The sequence below is a fragment of the Chiloscyllium plagiosum genome, chromosome 24, assembly GCF_004010195.1.
Source record: "Chiloscyllium plagiosum isolate BGI_BamShark_2017 chromosome 24, ASM401019v2, whole genome shotgun sequence".
NCBI classification, from domain to species: Eukaryota; Metazoa; Chordata; class Chondrichthyes; order Orectolobiformes; family Hemiscylliidae; genus Chiloscyllium; species Chiloscyllium plagiosum.
In genome coordinates, this window is record NC_057733.1 from 17,026,228 (window position 1) to 17,043,147 (window position 16,920).

The 16,920-nt window shown below is 43.0% G+C and overlaps 1 protein-coding gene across 2 annotated transcripts in view; it reads right to left on the bottom strand.

Moving 5' to 3' along the window:
- The window catches only part of wdr45b (WD repeat domain 45B), a 55,104-nt gene that overhangs the window by 24,109 nt on the left and 14,075 nt on the right, over positions 1-16,920 (bottom strand). Inside the window, exons 2-3 of one of the 2 annotated variants that reach the window (XM_043714482.1) lie at positions 9,797-9,871; positions 281-382 (exon numbers count right to left, since the gene is read on the bottom strand). In XM_043714482.1, coding sequence (XP_043570417.1) covers positions 281-382; positions 9,797-9,871 — 177 coding nt within the window. Of the gene's footprint in view, positions 1-280; positions 383-9,775; positions 9,872-16,920 lie in introns of both variants that reach the window. The other variant, XM_043714481.1, reaches the window with a different exon arrangement.

Consider the following 16,920-nt stretch of genomic DNA (forward strand, 5'->3'; position numbering starts at 1 on the left):
AATACTTGAAGAATAGTACTGAAACAGTTGGATTTAAATGTAAATCTAGCATATTATACAGTAATTATCTCTGGTCCCAGGATATCAGTTTGCCATTTGCTATGGTTAGATCATAACTGAGTCACCAGTCCAACAGCATAACCACTACACTGCTGTAACCAACTTAAGTTGCATTTTCAAAGAAGTCACAAACCAGTTTCAATATGGCACAAGCATTAAATGGTCTAATCACAAGGAGGTTAAGTCTGAATAATACCATATTTCCACTGACAAGCTATACCTTTATTAGGAGGATACTTGGGCTTTTTACCACCTCCAACCAAAGCTAAGTAATTACATCGAAAAAGCATTTCAACATGACCAACTCCTCCTTCCATGAATTCTGCAAAAGAAAAGAAAAATCGTTCAAATGTAGAATGGTGGACAGTCAGATCTACCAAAACAGTGGCCTAAAATAAATCAAGAAATAGTGGGTAACATTCATACCTCTAAGACAACAGTTCTGGGCTTGAGCCTCATCCCAGAACATTTTTTGCATCGCAATATTAGCTAAAGCAGGAGAGATTCCTAGTCAACTGCGATATAACTAACCTTGGAGCCTCTGCCATCATTGAATTGATCAAGTGTACCGAAGCACGGTAAAAAGCTTTATCTTGCCAACAATACAGGCAGATCACAGAGTTAAGTAGCATAGATAAATAAATAATAGATAAACAGTGGCAAAAACAAAAAAGAAAACACAGGTACAGGTGAATGTTAAGAGTTTGAGAGTCCATTCCGTATTCTAACAACACTAGGATAGAAACTATTGTTTCAAAACTGGCTGGTGCGTGTGTTCAGGTTTCTGTACCTTCTCCCCAGCAGCAGAGATTGTAGAAAAGCATTGCCAGGGAGGGCTAGATAAAAGATCCGTTGCAAATGCTAGCTGCCTTTCCTGGACAGTAGGCCTGTTAGATGGATTCTATAGATGGGAGGTTGGCCTTTGGGGTTGCACGAGCCGAGTTCACCACTCTGTAACCATCTCAGATCTTGAATGGTACAGTTGACATACCAGGTAGCGATACATCCAGACAGAATGTTCTCAATTGCGCACCTATAAAAGTTGGCAAGGGTACACGCCGTCATGCCAAAAGTCCCCAGCTGCCTGAAGAGGAGGAGACATTGCTGGGCCGTTGTAACCAGCATGTCCACTGGAAGAGTCCAAGAAAGCTCCCTGGAGCTTGACACTCTCCACTCGTTCCACCTCTGTGCTGTTAATGTGTAGGGGGGCATGAGTAACATCCTGCTGAAAGTCAATAATGAGTTCCTTAGTCTTGCTGGCATTGAGAGCTAGGTTGTTCTCAGTGCACCATGTTTCCAGATCTTCCACCTCCCGTCTAAAGTCTGTTTCGTCACCATTTGACATTCGACCGACTATGGTGGTGTCATCAGCAAAGTTGTAAATGGCATTAGTCTAGTATTTGGCGACACAGTTATGTGTATAGACAGAGTATAGTAGGGGGCTCAGTATGCATTCCTGCACAGGCTCCAGTGTCGAGTGTTAGTGAGGATGAAATATTGACCCGATCTTCACTAATTGTGGTCGGTGGGTCAGGAAACTGAGGATCCAGTTGCAGAGAGTGGAGCTTAGTCAGAGATCACTAAGTTTAGTAATCAATCAGTCTAGAGAGGATAATAGCATTGAAGGCTGAACTGTAGTCAGAGTAGGATTCTTATGTAGCTGCTCTTGGTGTCAAGATGTTCTATGCAGAAGTGAAGGGCAAGTGACATGGCATCTGACGTGGGTCTGTTGGTCAGATAGGCAAATTGGAGTCATAGAGATGTACAGCATGGAAACAGACCCTCCAGTCCAACCTGGTCCACGCTGACCAGATAGTCCCACCTACCAGAACCCGGCCCATATCCCTCCAAACCCTTCCTATTCATATACCCATCCAAATGCCTCTTAAACGTTGCAATTGTACCAGCCTCCACCACATTCTCTGGCAGCTCATTCCATACACATACCACCCTCTGCGTGAAAAAGTTGCCCCTTGGGTCTCTTGATCAAGAGTAGTGGGGAGACTGGAGTTGATTAATGCCATGACCAGTCTTTCAAAACACTTCATGACCACCGAAGTTAGGGCCACTGGCGGTAGTCATTGAGACATTGAGACACAGGGATGACGTTGGCCCTCTTGAAACAGGCAGGGAGAGTGGCCTGCTGCAGGGAGAGCTTGAAGATGTCCGAGAATATCTCTGCCAGTTCATCTGCGCGTGCTCGAGTGCACAGTCTGGTAATCTGTCTGGCCTCATTGTGTGAACCCAAGGAAAGCAAAGGAAAACTGATCGGACCTCTGATGCAGTGACTGTTGGGATAGGTTCGTCAGGACTTGTCAGAATTGGTGTTACCTCTCCGCCAAAATTCTGCTCAAAGCAAGTGTAGAAGGCGTGGAGACGATCTGGGAGGGATAGGTCATCGTCTGCTAGCTTGCACTCTCTTTTTAGAACCTGTGACATCAGTCAGACTTATATAGTCACCGGGTGTCTGTCTGGGTCTCTAGTTTGTATCAATATTGGTCCTTGGCTGTCTTAATGGCTCTGTGAAGATCATACTTGGATTCCTTATATTTGAGTGGGTCTCCTGATCTGAAGGCCTCACGCCTGGTTTTTAGCAGGTTCTGCATGTCCTGATTTATCCAGGGTTTCCTGTTGGGGAACAGCCAGATTGACTTCCTCAGTATACAGTCCTCCACACACTTGCTGGTACAGCCTGTGACAGTGATGGTGTTTTTGTCCATGGTCCCTGTGGACTGTTTGAACATAGCCCAATCAGCAGATTCCAGACAGCACCGGAATTGATCCTCTGCCTCCTCCAACCAGCACTGGACTTGCAACCGCGAGAGGGTCTCCCACTTGAGCATGAGCCTGTAAGCTGGGAGAAGAAACACAGCATGGTGGTCGGAGTTCCCGAAATGAGGGCGATGGAGCAGTAGGCATCCATCACAGGTCTAATGTTCAGGCCCCTGGTGGGGCAGGTAATATTCTGGTGGTACTTGGACAACACCTTCCTTAGATTAGCTTGATTGAAGTTGCCAGTTATAATAAGCAGAACCTCAGGGTGTTCTGTCTCCAGGGTATTAGTGGTGGAGAACAGCACATCCAGACCTTCCAACGTTTGCTTGTAACAGTATGTACACAGCTGTAAATTCCTGTGGTAAATAGAAGGGGCAGCATTTGATGGTGAGGAATGGCTACTCAGGGTTGCAATGCTCATGCACCACAAGTCGTTAATTAAAAAGCAAACCCCTCCAACCCTTTCTTACCCAAGGACGCTATACGGTCCATACGATGGATAGAAAAACCAACAGCCTGGATGGATTAAGCCAGGTTTCTGTGAAGCAGAGTGTGCAGCAGTCCTGCAGTCCATACTGGAAGCAGAGCAGTGATCAGAGTTGGTCCATCTTGTTCTCCAGAGATTGTACATTTGGTAACAGTAAGCTAGGAAGGGGGTCCTGAAACCACGTAGTCTCAGTCTTACTGGCAGGCCAGCACGTTTACCCCGCTTCCTCCCAGGTTTCTTACATTTGAGTGGTCCAGAGTTCTGGTGGAGTGGATTGCGACTGTTCAGTTAAGTGATCCTTCCTCAGATCCTGTGGAGCAGGTAGGTTGCAGTTTAGTGTATTTTTTGCAGAGGGCCCGCTTAGGACCCAGTGAAGCAGATAATTTATTGTGTGATTTTTTACCAGAGGGAATTCTCTTAGGACCCAGTGGAGAAGTTCCTGGTTTCAGTTGCTGCACCAGGTGCAGCCAGGTTGTTTGCAGAAGTGTTTGGGCTGCTCTCCAGGTACATTCTGATAGATTTCACATCAGGCAGCGTCTTATGGGGCTGGGAGAGTTTTGTGTCAGGCCTCCTTCCTGGGGCAGGTCTCTGGGGTCCCTCCAATTTCTGGCAGGCCCCAACCATGGGGCTCGTGTAGGCTGCGTCCAGCTGGCCATTATCCATATTTCCACAAAAAAAACATCCATGTTAAAATGCATTTTGCCACAGCAACTCCAAGTTAACTGTAACACACCATCGCCATTGTATACCTGAAGGCAGTCAAAATGTACTTGCACAAACGTTCTAATGAATGATCAAATATTAAAATGATTCAAAACAAGGTGGCAAATACCATTTAAAAAAAAAATCAGCATATTGCTTAAAAACTAATGTTGATTAGTTAGACAGGTCAATGTTTTCAGTTGAGAGAGGACTATTTTCTTCAAAAAAAAAGGGTACCCACCAATTGAGCACTACATCATTGCTCTGTTACAAGTCACCAGAAAGAAAATCATACCATGGCCTATACAGGTCAAGAACTTAGCTTTGTTGACTGCACGGAGGCACAATGGTTAGCACTGCTGCCTCACAGCGCCAGAGACCTGGATTCAATTCCCCCCTCAGACAATTGTCTGAGCGGAGTTTGCACATTCTCCCAGTGTGCGTGGGTTTCCTCCGGGTGCTCTGGTTTCCTCCCACAGTCCAAAAATGTGCAAGTTAGGTGAATTAGCCATGCTAAATTGCCCATCGTGTTAGGTGAAGGGGTAAATGTAGGGGAATGGGTCTGGGTGGGTTGCTCTTTGGAGGGTTGGTGTGGACTTGTTGGGCCGAAGGGCCTGTTTCCACACTAAGTAATCTCATCTAAATGTTAAAAACAAAAATTGAACACACCAGGTGTAGTATTTTTGACTCTTATCTCCAGCAGCTGCAGTCCTCAGTTTCTCCAAGGTGCAGACAAATACTTTATTTGCTGTTTTCAAGATAATCATTCAAGATGGCGGAGACACGAAGGTCTCGTCTTTGAATTCTGATTAAAAACAATGCACTTCTTGATAAAAGGGTTCACATCCTTTATTAAAAATCAGTATACATTCATATTTAAAATAATTTAGACCCTGGAGAGATCATAAAATGGTGGACAAGGTAGTGGCTGAGAGCTGCTCTTGGTTTTGAGGGGTTTTTTTTCCCCAGCGCTCAGCTGGATATACTCATTTCCTTGAGGCAGTAATTGCAGTTTCTTTCAAAAAAAAAGTTCTGCATTCTTTTTTAAACAAAAGTTCCAAAAACAAAGATACTTTTAAAAAAGGAGAGAGAGAATTTTGGGAGAGTGACCACATGGCAAGGTGGGAGACTGAGAAATTGCACAGGCCTCTGGATGTCAGGTTTCACTGAAAGTAGTGCAGTTTCATAGCTGATGTAGGAAGTCTAACATCCAGCTTCTGTGCAGCTGCAGAGATATCAGAGATTTAGGGGGAAAAAAAAAATCACTGCCTGAAACTACAGGAGAAGAGGACGACTTTTGGGTTGAGATTGATCAGTGAAATGTAAGATTTATAAACTTTCTAAATTTTTTTTTGCAAATCTATAACAGTGAGAATGGGGAGGGCATTTTTTTCTTATGTTTATGAGGTGATCTGTCTCCTGATTGACTTTCAACATTAAGGATTGGTATTAAGTTATCCCAGAGGAGTAGGACTGTGCCAACGCTTCCCCTTGTGAGCGAAGTGTTTTGTGTTTGTTTTTAAGATTATTTCTGGGTTTGTAGATTGTTAAAAGAGGGCGGAAATTGCTTGTAGCAGGGTGATGTGCTCTTCTTGTCAGATGTGGGAGATCAAAGAAAGTTCCTGGAGACTCTTCTGCAGGAAGTACGTTTGGTTGCAAATCCTATTGGGCCACATGAATCAATTAGATTAGCAGGTAGACACAACGAGGAGTTTACAAAAGCAAGTTGGAGTGATGGATGGTAGTTTCAGGAAGGTAGAAAAACCACGGATACAGTCAGATGGATGGATGTCTGCTAGGAATGGTTGGATAGGTGGCCAGGTAATGCAGGAGTCTTTTGTAGCTAACTCCATCTCAAACAGGTATGGTGTTTTGGGTAATCCTGGGGGTGGGGGTGCTGCAGGTGGTGGCCTCTCAGGGGAATATAGCACTAATAGTCAGATTTCTGGTAGTGACTGGTCTATAGTCAGGAGGGATATTCTCGTTCCAAGTGACCAATTGTAATAGGGGACTCTAGTCTGGGGCACAGACATTCCTGTGACTGTCAGCGATACACCTGGATAGTTTGTTGCTTTCCTGGTGCCAGGGTCAAGAATATCTCAGAAAGGGTATAGAATATTCTGAAAAGGGGAGAGAATGACAAGCAGGAAGTCATTGTGCAAGTTGGTACCAATAACCTAGGAAGGGAAAGGGATGAAGTTCTGCAAGGAGAATATAGGAAACTAGGTAGGAGGTTGAAATAAGTAAGTCCTCAAGGGTAGTAATATCTGGACTACTGCCAGTGCCATGTGCTTGACAGAGTAGGAATAAGAGGATAGAGTGGACAAATGTGTGTTTGAGGAGCTGGTGCATGGGGCAGAGATTTGCATTTTTGCACCATTGGGATCTCTTCAGGGGTTGAAATGACCTGTATAAGAGGGATGGGTTCCACCCCAATATCCTTGGGAGAAGATTTGCTACTGCTGCTTGAGAGGCTTTAAACTAGTAAGGGGAGGGTGATGGAAGAACAAGGTAAGACTGATAAATTAAACTGTAGTTACTTCAATGCAAGAGACCTGACAGGTAAGGGAGATGAACTTGGGCATGTTGGGAACATGGGACTGGGATATCATAGCTACTACAGAAACATGGCTCAGGGATGGCCAGGACTGGCAGCTTAATATTCCAGGGTATAGATGTTATAATCAACTAGGAGAAAGGTGAGGACTGCAGATGCTGGAGATCAGAGCTGAAAAATATACTGCTAGAAAAGCGCAGCAGGTCAGGCAGCATCCAAGAAGCAGGAGAATCGACGTTTCGGGCATAAGCCCTTCTTCAGAAGGGCTTATGCCCGAAACGTCGATTCTCCTGCTTCTTGGATGCTGTCTGACCTGCTGCGCTTTTCCAGCAACACATTTTTCAGTACAGATGTTAGAAGAAGGACAGAGAGGAGGAAAGGGGTGGTGGCATTTTTGGTTAGGGATAACATTACAGCTGTACTTAGGGAGGATATTCCTGGGAGATTGCAAAGTTATATGGCTGGAACTAAAAAATAAGAAAGGGCTGATTACTTTTTTGGGATTGTATTATAGGCCCTCAGTAGTCAACAAGAAATTGAGAAGCAAATATGTAAAGATTTCACACATCTCTAAGAATAATAGGGTTGTAATGGTAGGGGATGTAAACTTTCCAGGCATAGACTAGGATTGTCATAATGACAAGGGCTTAGATGGGGAGGAATTTGTTACGTGTGTACAAGAGAACGCTCTTATTCAATGTGTGGCTGTACCTACCAGAGAAGGAGCAATACTTTACCTTCTGTTGGGAATTAAGGCAGGGCAAGTAAGTGAGGAGATCAGTGGAGGATCACTTTGGGGCAAGTGATCAAAGTTCTATTGATTTTAAAATAATGATGGAAAAGGATAGAACTGATCAAAAGGTTTTTGTTCTAAATTGGAAGGCAACTAATTTTGATCTAATTAGATAGGAACTTTCAAAAGTTGATTGGGAGAGGCTCTTCTGAGGTAAAAGGACGATTGGGAAGTGGAAGTTTTTAAAAATGAGGTAACAGCAGTTCAGAGACAATATGTTCCTGTTATTGTGAAGGGCAAGGCTAGTAGGTATAGGGAATGCTGGTTGACTAGAGAAATTGAAGCTCTAGTCAAGAAAAAGGAGACATATCAGATATTGACAGCTGGCATCAAGTGAATCCCTGGGAGGAGTATAAGGCCCTTTCCTGAAGAAGGGCCTGTGCCCGAAACGTCGAATCTCCTGTTCCCTGGATGCTGCCTGACCTGCTGTGCTGTTCCAGCAATAAAGTTTCAACTTTGATCTCCAGCATCTGCAGACCTCACTTTCTCCTATAAGGACAGTAGGAGTATACTTAATAAGAAAATCAGGAGGGCAAAAAGGGGACATCAGCTAGCTTTAGCAAATAGAGAGTTAAAGAGGAATCCAAAGCGATTCTATAAGTACATTAAAGGGCAAAAGAGTAACTAGGGACAGAATAGGGCCCCTTAAAAGTTAAACATGGAACCACAGAAGATGGATGAGATACTAAAAATGAATATTTCACATCAGTATTTACTGCAGAGAAAGACATGGAAGCTAGGGAACTTGGGGAAATAATTAATGTCTTGAAAAAAAAAAGAGCTCATATTCAAGGTAGTGGTGCTGGAGGTCTTCAAACACACAAAAAAAGGTAGAAAATCCCTAGGACCTGATCAGGTGTTTCCCATAATTTTGTGGGAAGCTAGAGAAGAGATTGCTGGGCTCCTTGCTGAGATGTGTGTGTGTCAACAGCCACAGGAGAGGTGCCAGAACACTGGAGATTGGCTAATATGGTGCCACTATCTTAAAAAAGGCTGCAAAGAAAAGCCAGTGAACTATAGACCAGTAAGCCTAACATCAGTGGTGGGTAAATTGTTGGAGGGGATTCTGAGGGACAGGACTTCCAAGCATTTGCAAAGACAAGGACTGATTACCAATAGTCAACATGGTTCTGTGCATGGAAATCATCTCACTAGCTTAATTGAGTTTTTTGAAGTGGTGACAAAAAAGATTGATGAAGGCACAGCAGTAGTCATTGTCTATATGGACTTTAGCGAAGCATTCGACAAGATTCCACATGGTAGGCTGGGTTAGTAAGATTAGACTGGGAGAGCTAGCCAACTGAATATAAAATTGGCTTGAAGATAGGAGACAGAGGGTGGTGGTAGAGGATTGCTTTTCAGACTGGAGACCTGTGAAACCAGCAGTGTGCCACAAGGATCAGTGCTGGGTCCATTATTATTAGCCCTTTATATGAATGATTTGGATAGGACTATGGAGGTATGGTTAGTAAGTTTGCAGATGACATTAAAATAAGTGGTGGACAGTGAAGCTTATCTCCAAGTACAACTGGAACACGATCAGATCGCAAATGGCCTGAGGAGTGGCAGATACAGTTTGACTCCGGTAAATGCAAGGTGCTGCATTTTGTCAAGGCAAACCAGGGCAGGACTTATGCAGATAATAGGAGGGCCCTGGAGTGTGTTGCCGAGCAAAGACACCTCGGGGTTCAGGCGCATAGTTCCTTGAAAGTTGAATCGCAGGTAGACAGAGTGATGAAGGCAACGTTTAGTAAGCTTTCCTTCATTTGTCAGAACACTGAATATAGGAGTTTGGATGTCATGTTGCAATTGTACAGGACATTGATGAGGTCACACTTAGAATACTGTGTACAATTCTGGTTGCCCTTCTATCGGGAAGATGTTGTTAAACTTGAAAGCATTCAGAAAAGATAAACAAGAATGTTTCAGGGATTAGAGGGTTTGATTTATAGGGAGAGGCTGAACAGGCTGAGACTTTCTTCCTCTGGAGTATCAGAGGGTGTGGGGTGACTTTATTGAGGTTTATAAAAACACAAGGGGCATGAATTGGGGGGGGGGGGTGGGGGGGCAAAGCTAGAAGGAACAGATTTGAGGAGGACCTGAGGAGCCACTTTTTCACACAGAGGATGGTACATATACTGAACAAGCTGCCGGCATGCAGAATTACAAACATTTAAAAAGGCAGCTGGATGGGCATATGAATAGGAAGGGCTGAGAGGCATATGGGCCAAAATGCTAGCAAATGGGACTGAGGATGTCTGATTAGGCTAGATGGGTTGGACCAAAGAGGTCTGTTTCGGTGCTATTTGATTCCGACTTTGGTCAAAAATAAAGATCATAATCTCAAACTCAACAGTTGGAAAATTTGGAAAAAGCAATAGTAATCACAAATCTGCATTACCTGACTGGTGATACGCCTCACCTTGTTTTTCCTTCTCCTTTAGTGGATCAGTGTTATAGACACGGAATCCATTTTCCATTCCACATGCAAAACAACCTGGAATCAAGAAACAAAAAGCACTGAGAACATTCATGAAATCCCTTATGCTGAAAAGCACATTTAAAAAAAAAGATTGGTTTTAATTAAAATCATAGTATTAAGTAGATTAAATAAAATGGTCAAGGATTTCTTAGAACCTAAAAATGACTGTCGTTTCAGGAAATCTAGTCAATTTTACAATGCTCATAAGACACTAAACAGAAACTTTAACTGCGTGACAGCTGACAAAGTATCTAACAAGTAAAAAAAAGTTGAAGAAGGTTTAAAGATTGCACAGTCATGCACAAGTGAAATAAATTTAGTCTTTGAATAATTGCTACAGAACATTTAAAAAAAAAGCTGAGAGTCTAGGAATATTCAAGACCACTGATGTTTTCTTTTACCCCTAAGTAGTATGATTTCAGTGTCTTTTCAGAACTTGGAATTAGATGAATAGCAAAGATTACCTCAGAATACAACTGGATCTTGATCAGATGGGCCAATGGGCTGAGGGGTGGCCGATGCAGTTTAATTTTAGATAAATGCGAGCTGCTACATTTTGGAAAAGCAAATCAGAGCAGGATTTATACTCTTTAATGGTAAGGTCCTGGGGAATGCTGATGAACAAAGACACTTTGGAGTGCAGATTCATAGTTCCTTGAAAGTGGAGTCACAGGTAGATAGGAGATTGAAGGCGGTGTTTGGTATGCTTTCCTTTATTGGTCAGAGCATTGTGTATAGGAGTTGGGAGGTCATGTTGCGGCTGTACTGGATATTGGTTAGGCCACTGTTGGAATACTGCATGCAATTACGGGCTCCTACCTATCGGAAGAATGTTGTTAAGCTTGAAAGAGTTCAGAAAAGATTTACAAGGATGTCGCCAGGGTTGGAGAGCTGGCTCAATAGGGAGACACTGAATAGGCTGGGGCTGTTTTCCCTAGAGCATCCAGGACTGAGGGGGTGACCTCAGAGGTTTATAAAATCATGAGGAGCATGGATACGATAAATAGACAAGGTCTTTTCCCTGGGGTAGGAAAGTCCAAAACTGGAGGTCATAGGTTTATGGTGACAGGGAAAAAAGATATAAAAGGGACCTAAGGTGCAATGTTTTCACACACACAGGATGGTGAGTGTATGGAATGAGCTGCTAAAGGAAGTGGTGGAGGTTAGTACAATTACAGCATTTAAAAGGCACCTATAAAGATGGGTATATGAACAGGAAGGGTTTAGAAGGATATGGGCCAAGTTCTGGCAAATGGGACTGGATTAGGTTTGGGTATCTGATCGGCATGGACAAGTTGGACCCGAGGGTCTGTACATCTGTACATGCATGCTGTACATCTTTAAGACTCTAGATGAGTATTCATTTCGGAATTGGTGTCAACGAATCTCAGCCATATTATGCTACTCATGAGGTTGCAAAGATAACTTTTAAAATTGATAGAGATTAACTTTTCCTCTTGCTTTAATTTGATTTAGAACTTCATCTCGCAAACTAATTACTATTTTGAGCACTACTTCCATGGCCAAATCTAATCAACAGAACAAATAATTCCTGGGAGATTCACACATACCAGTGTGACGATGCTGTCACTTTGAAAAGTATATTTTGTCCTTGTTTATACGGTTATACAAAAGGATGTTCTTAACAGGATTCATACAATGGATATTTTTGCCCTTGTTAGCTGACCTTGCATACGGAATGCTTCCAATATTGTTAAATGGCTCTGCATAATGACTGCTTTTCCATCTTGTTAATCCATTGCCCTTGCCTCCAGCACCCCATTGTTATCTGTAAATTCTTATCTGATTCGAGTCATACTCGGCTGATCGCCTGGTTTCACAAAACTTGGAACTTAACCTTTTCCCTGCCTGCTTATATCTGATACACATTCTCACATCGATAGAGGAAGGACTTGAACTCATACATGGGATTTTTCTCCTTCGGGTCCATCTCTGAACCAACAGCTGCCTCCAGCATTAATTGGGATAAATTCTAGCAGCAATTATGTTTCTATTTCTTAAAATAGAAAAGATTAGAGACACCATAAAAGAGATGTTTAAGATGATCAAAGAAGTTGATTAGCCAGATTGAAAGAAACTCTTCCCTTTGGTAAATGTCAAGAGTCTCAAAACTGATCTTACTATGGACACAGAATCTGACATCCGCCACCACAGTATCTTGAGGGCTTTCATTTTTTCCTCTATCAAAGATTCAACCGGTTGTCTTCACCGCCACTTGGTTGAATTTGTTCTTGCATTAATTAACACTGCCTTCAATTCCACTCATTATCTTCAAATAAAAAAACCGTATTGCCATGTTAGCCCTTAAGGGTCACAAACTGTACATGTCTTTTTCTGGGACATGTGGAAAATTCTGTGTGATTGGTCCATTCAGGTTCCATTATGCACCTCTTTCTTACACATTCAGGCCTGAGTCAGTGCTTCTTCCACATGAAATAGTTATTTACCAGCACATCTTTCAATTTAGTTGCAATCTATTCATTGCTCAGTGTGCCGGTTCCCACACTGAAGAAACCAAACAGACTGATGGACAGCTTTGTGGGACATCTCCATTTAGTTTGTAAAGATAACAGAGTAACTTATTATGTTAATCCTCATCTCTTCTCTCAAACGGATTTCTGTCCTTTGCTTCTTACGCTGCTTCAAAAGATGATTAACACAGACTAGAGGAGTAGCACCTCAACTCTCCATTGGATATTTTACAGCCTCCTGGACAACAAATTCAAGAATTTCATTTTATCACCAATTCCATTCTTCTAGACACTATGCCTCCCCCAGACCTACTGGGTGTTTTCGGACTTATGCCATCACTGCACCCTCTTGTCCTGTGCAATCATCCTCTTTTTTTTAAAAACACCTTATGCAGAACTTATTTTCTGCCTTTTAATGGCTTCAGGCTGTTATGTAAACTGTTTAAGCTCTCACCTTTTGTTAGAACTGAAAAATTATGTTGAGCTCAAACATTAACAGTTTCTCTCTCCACACACCCTGTCTGACCAGAATATTTCTGATTGCCAGAATATACATTATTTTGACAGACAACAGTATTGAAGGTTATGGTGGGAACATGGTGGATGAGGACAGGAGTGGGGGTGCTGAATGACCTCCTTCTGGTCCTGTAAATTATTATTTAGAACACACCAAGCCATTTGGAAATGACTACAGGTGCTACAATTCAGGAAGGAGAAAGTGAGGTCTGCAGATGCTGGAGATCAGAGCTGGAAACGTGTTGCTGGAAAAGCGCAGCAGGTCAGGCAGCATCCAGGGAACAGGAGAATCGACGTTTCGGGCATAAGCCCTTCTTCAGGAATGAGGAATGACCTCTCCGCCCCCACCCCACTGACCAATCACCCTCACCTTGACCTCTTTTCACCTATCGCATTTCCAACGCCCCTCCCCCAAGTTCCTCCTCCCTACCTTTTATCTTAGCCTGCTGGACACACTTTCCTCATTCCTGAAGGGCTTATGCCCGAAACGTCGATTCTCCTGTTCCCTGGATGCTGCCTGACCTGCTGCGCTTTTCCAGCAACACATTTCCAGCTACAATTCAGGAAAACAAGTATAGCATAAGCATGCTTGGAACACTGATCCTCAAACCGCTAAAATTAATGGTGCTCAATAAGTGAGTCATTAGCCATCACTAACAACGTGTATTTACACAATACCTTCTAAAAAGCAAAATGTCTCAAGGTACTCCATGAAAATGTTCATCAAAATTAGTCAGACAAGACTAATCGGGAATCTAGATGTGACAACTCGCGTAAATGAAAGCAAAAGTTGCCATCGTTGAATATTAAAATTCAAATGCCCATTCATTTATTCAGGACATTCACGTATATTTCAAAAGTTTCCCCAGTTGATCAACACTTCAAATTAATTGAGCATCTTACTCTTTCAGCAACTCACTAGATTCTTTGGAGTGCTTCCTAAATCCACAACCTCCATCACCCAGAAAAAGAAAAGTGACAGATGTATAGGAACACCATCATCTTCAAGTTACTATCCAAAATCATAACGCTGTAAACTTAAAATCGATGTAAATGCCAATCCTTCATGGTGGGTCAACACCCTGGAGTTTCTACCTAACTACAATTGCAGGTGACAGCCCATAAACACAAAGCACAAAAGTGAAAACAAAAAATACTGCAGATGTTCCAAATCTGAAACAAACACAGAAGATGACAGGAGAAACTCAGCAGGTCTGGCAGCACCTGTGGAGACAGAAACAGAGTTAATGTTTCGATTCCGATAGGACATTTCTTCAGTTCGGTTTGCAACGCAAAGCACAAACAGACTTGCTGGTCTTGGCAGCAAGATCCAATCCTCAAGAACAGTTGCGTATTAGTAGAGTTAGATTAAGGCCTGCACTTAAAACAAGCTGCTCACTTGTTTGCTGCAATAAAATTAGTCAGTGCTGCACTTACGTTAACTCGAATGGACACTGGACCACCCTAAAAACGACTATGTAACACCCCATAAACATAAACTGATGAATATCATTTCAATGCAGATTTAAACAATGTCCTTCTTTGGTTATATCTGTAAGAGGTAAGCAGTGCCAATGTATTTTTATTTATTTATGCCCACATTAGTTTCTCAAAAATTGCTATTCTTCACAACTCTCATGAGTAAGCATCTCTGTTATAACATGAGTTAGCAGCCTGTTGCTTCAACTCACTGCAGGCTTCCATGTTAATAACAAGATGCCCATTAACAACTGTTTACTATCCTCTTGGATGCCAACCAGTGCTGCTGCATAGTGCTTACAGCCAAGTTTGCCAGTATAACTAGCTGCTAATTCAGTAGACTCAAAATTGCAAAGGAAACAGCAAGATCTTCTACAAGGTTAGAGCTTTAAATTTTGTGGATTACTCACTTACTGAAATTTGAAGGAAAAAAACGTAAATGTTGAAAGGGCTTGCCTGTGCCAAGTATCTCCATCACCTTCCTTGATGAGACAGCAAATTCCAAAAACAGTTATTACATTGTGCACAGTTCATTGCTTTCTCCAGATGGCATCTGTCACACTCAACTATTTCTTAATTATTTTGCTGACTAATTTATTTATACTAGGGATGTTAATTTAACTTTACAGCTGGCAATCACAGAATACTTCCTGTACTTACTAAGGCAGTTCAAGTAAACCTACAATTGAAACAAAAACTTAGAACCACCTCACACAAGATGGAACCATATCTATTTGTGCTCAGAATATGTCTGAGCTAATTTTAGAAATGTATAAAAGCATTTATGATGAGCAACAAACAATGCAATAGCTCAAGAGCATGTACTTTGTCACTGTGCAACTGGGAGAAGGAAGAAAGTTAAAGTGAGTGAAAGGTTTGTATGTTTTAAATAAAAACAGGAAATTGGTATATGCAGTATGTAGAGATTATTGCATTGACACCGCCATGTGCAATTAAGGCTCAATTGCTCAGCAGTTGTATGAGGGGTGAGCTGGCTATGATGGATTGGGAAATGTTACTGAAAGAAACATCTGCAGATAGGCAATGGCAAACATTCAAGGACCAATTGTTTATTCCTGTCTGGCATAAGAGTGCAAAGAGAAAAATGGCCATACCACAGCTTATGAGGGAAGTTTGAGATAGTATTAGATGCTAAAAAGAGAGGCACACAAATTGGTAAGAAAGTAAAATATGCCTGAGCACTGGGAACAGTTCAAAAGTCAGCAAAGGAGGACCAGGGATTGATTAAGAAGGAGAATGGGGGGATTCATGATGGTGGCGACCCAGCAAGTCTGAGTCTGTAGTGTGCTCTGCCTAAGACTCAGGCAGAGTGGGGCACCCGGCTTCACCTCACCCTTTAAATCATTTAAGATTGACTATGCAGGGCAAAAACTGTCATTTTACATCAAACTTGGATAGTTTGGTGTTGTTTCTAAAAAGACTAAAGGGAAAAAATTCCCGCAGTTCGCAACAGGCAGGGAGCCCTCGCCCACCCTCTCCCACAGCAGCAGAGACGTCCGCGGCTGCCTCGGGGACTTACCTGCGGAGGCGAGCCTGCTCTCCGGGATCACCAAACTTCAAGAGAAGATCGACACCTTTATTGAGATGTCCCGGTCCAGGTGGGAGTCAATCTGCAAAAGCATGACCAAGAAATCGAAAAACTTCAACAGCACGGAGAGGCGGAGCAAAGGGCCGCGGCCTCAGAGACAGCTGCCGAGTCATCCGTGGGTCAGGTCCGGGCTCTCAAGCAGCAAATTCGGACCCTGGAGGAGCGCATCGACGACCTCGATATTCGGGGCCGTCGGAAAAATATTCGGTTGCTGGCCTTTCTCGAACGGGAAGAGGAAGGCCAACTTGCAGACATTTTGGAGCGATGGCTCTCACAATGATTAAAGTCGGAGTCAGGACCGGGCCAGGTGCGGGTGAAGTGGGCACACCGGGTTGCTATACGCAGGCGTGGATCGGACCAGCACCCCCTGCCCGGTTCTAATCCGACTCCAATGCTACAAAGAAAAACACCTGTGCCTGAAAACCTCGAGTCCTGGGGAAGGACCCCCAGGCCATGATGCACGAGGCTTCCAGAATAATGTTATTTCAGGACTTCTCGCCAGCTATGGTCCACAAGACGAGGGCATTTGATGAAGCAAAGAAGCGTCTGAGACCCCTAAATATCCAATACTCCACGCGCTATCCGGCAACACTGCGCTTCAGCCATGGAGGATCCGTCCACTCACTTTTAACTTTGATTTTGTACAATACTTGAATTTGTCTACTCCCACTTTATAACGACTGGACCGAGGGTAGGCCCCTAGCTAGGAGAGGTTATGGTGGAGTTATCGATAGATAGTTATGCCCCCTGGGAGCAAGGGGGAAAAGTCTTTCAAATATGTTTTGTGTTTTTTTAAAAAAAACTTGGGAATAGCTTTTAATTGTGTTGGTTTCAATGTTTTAAAGAATTTTTGTATTTGTGAATTTATTCTTCACGGGCTTTATTCAAGGTTTTCTGAGTGGGGTTCTTCCTCCCGGGGGGGTCTCGGGCTTGCCTGGACGATCACTGCTAGCCATTCGCTTAGGTGG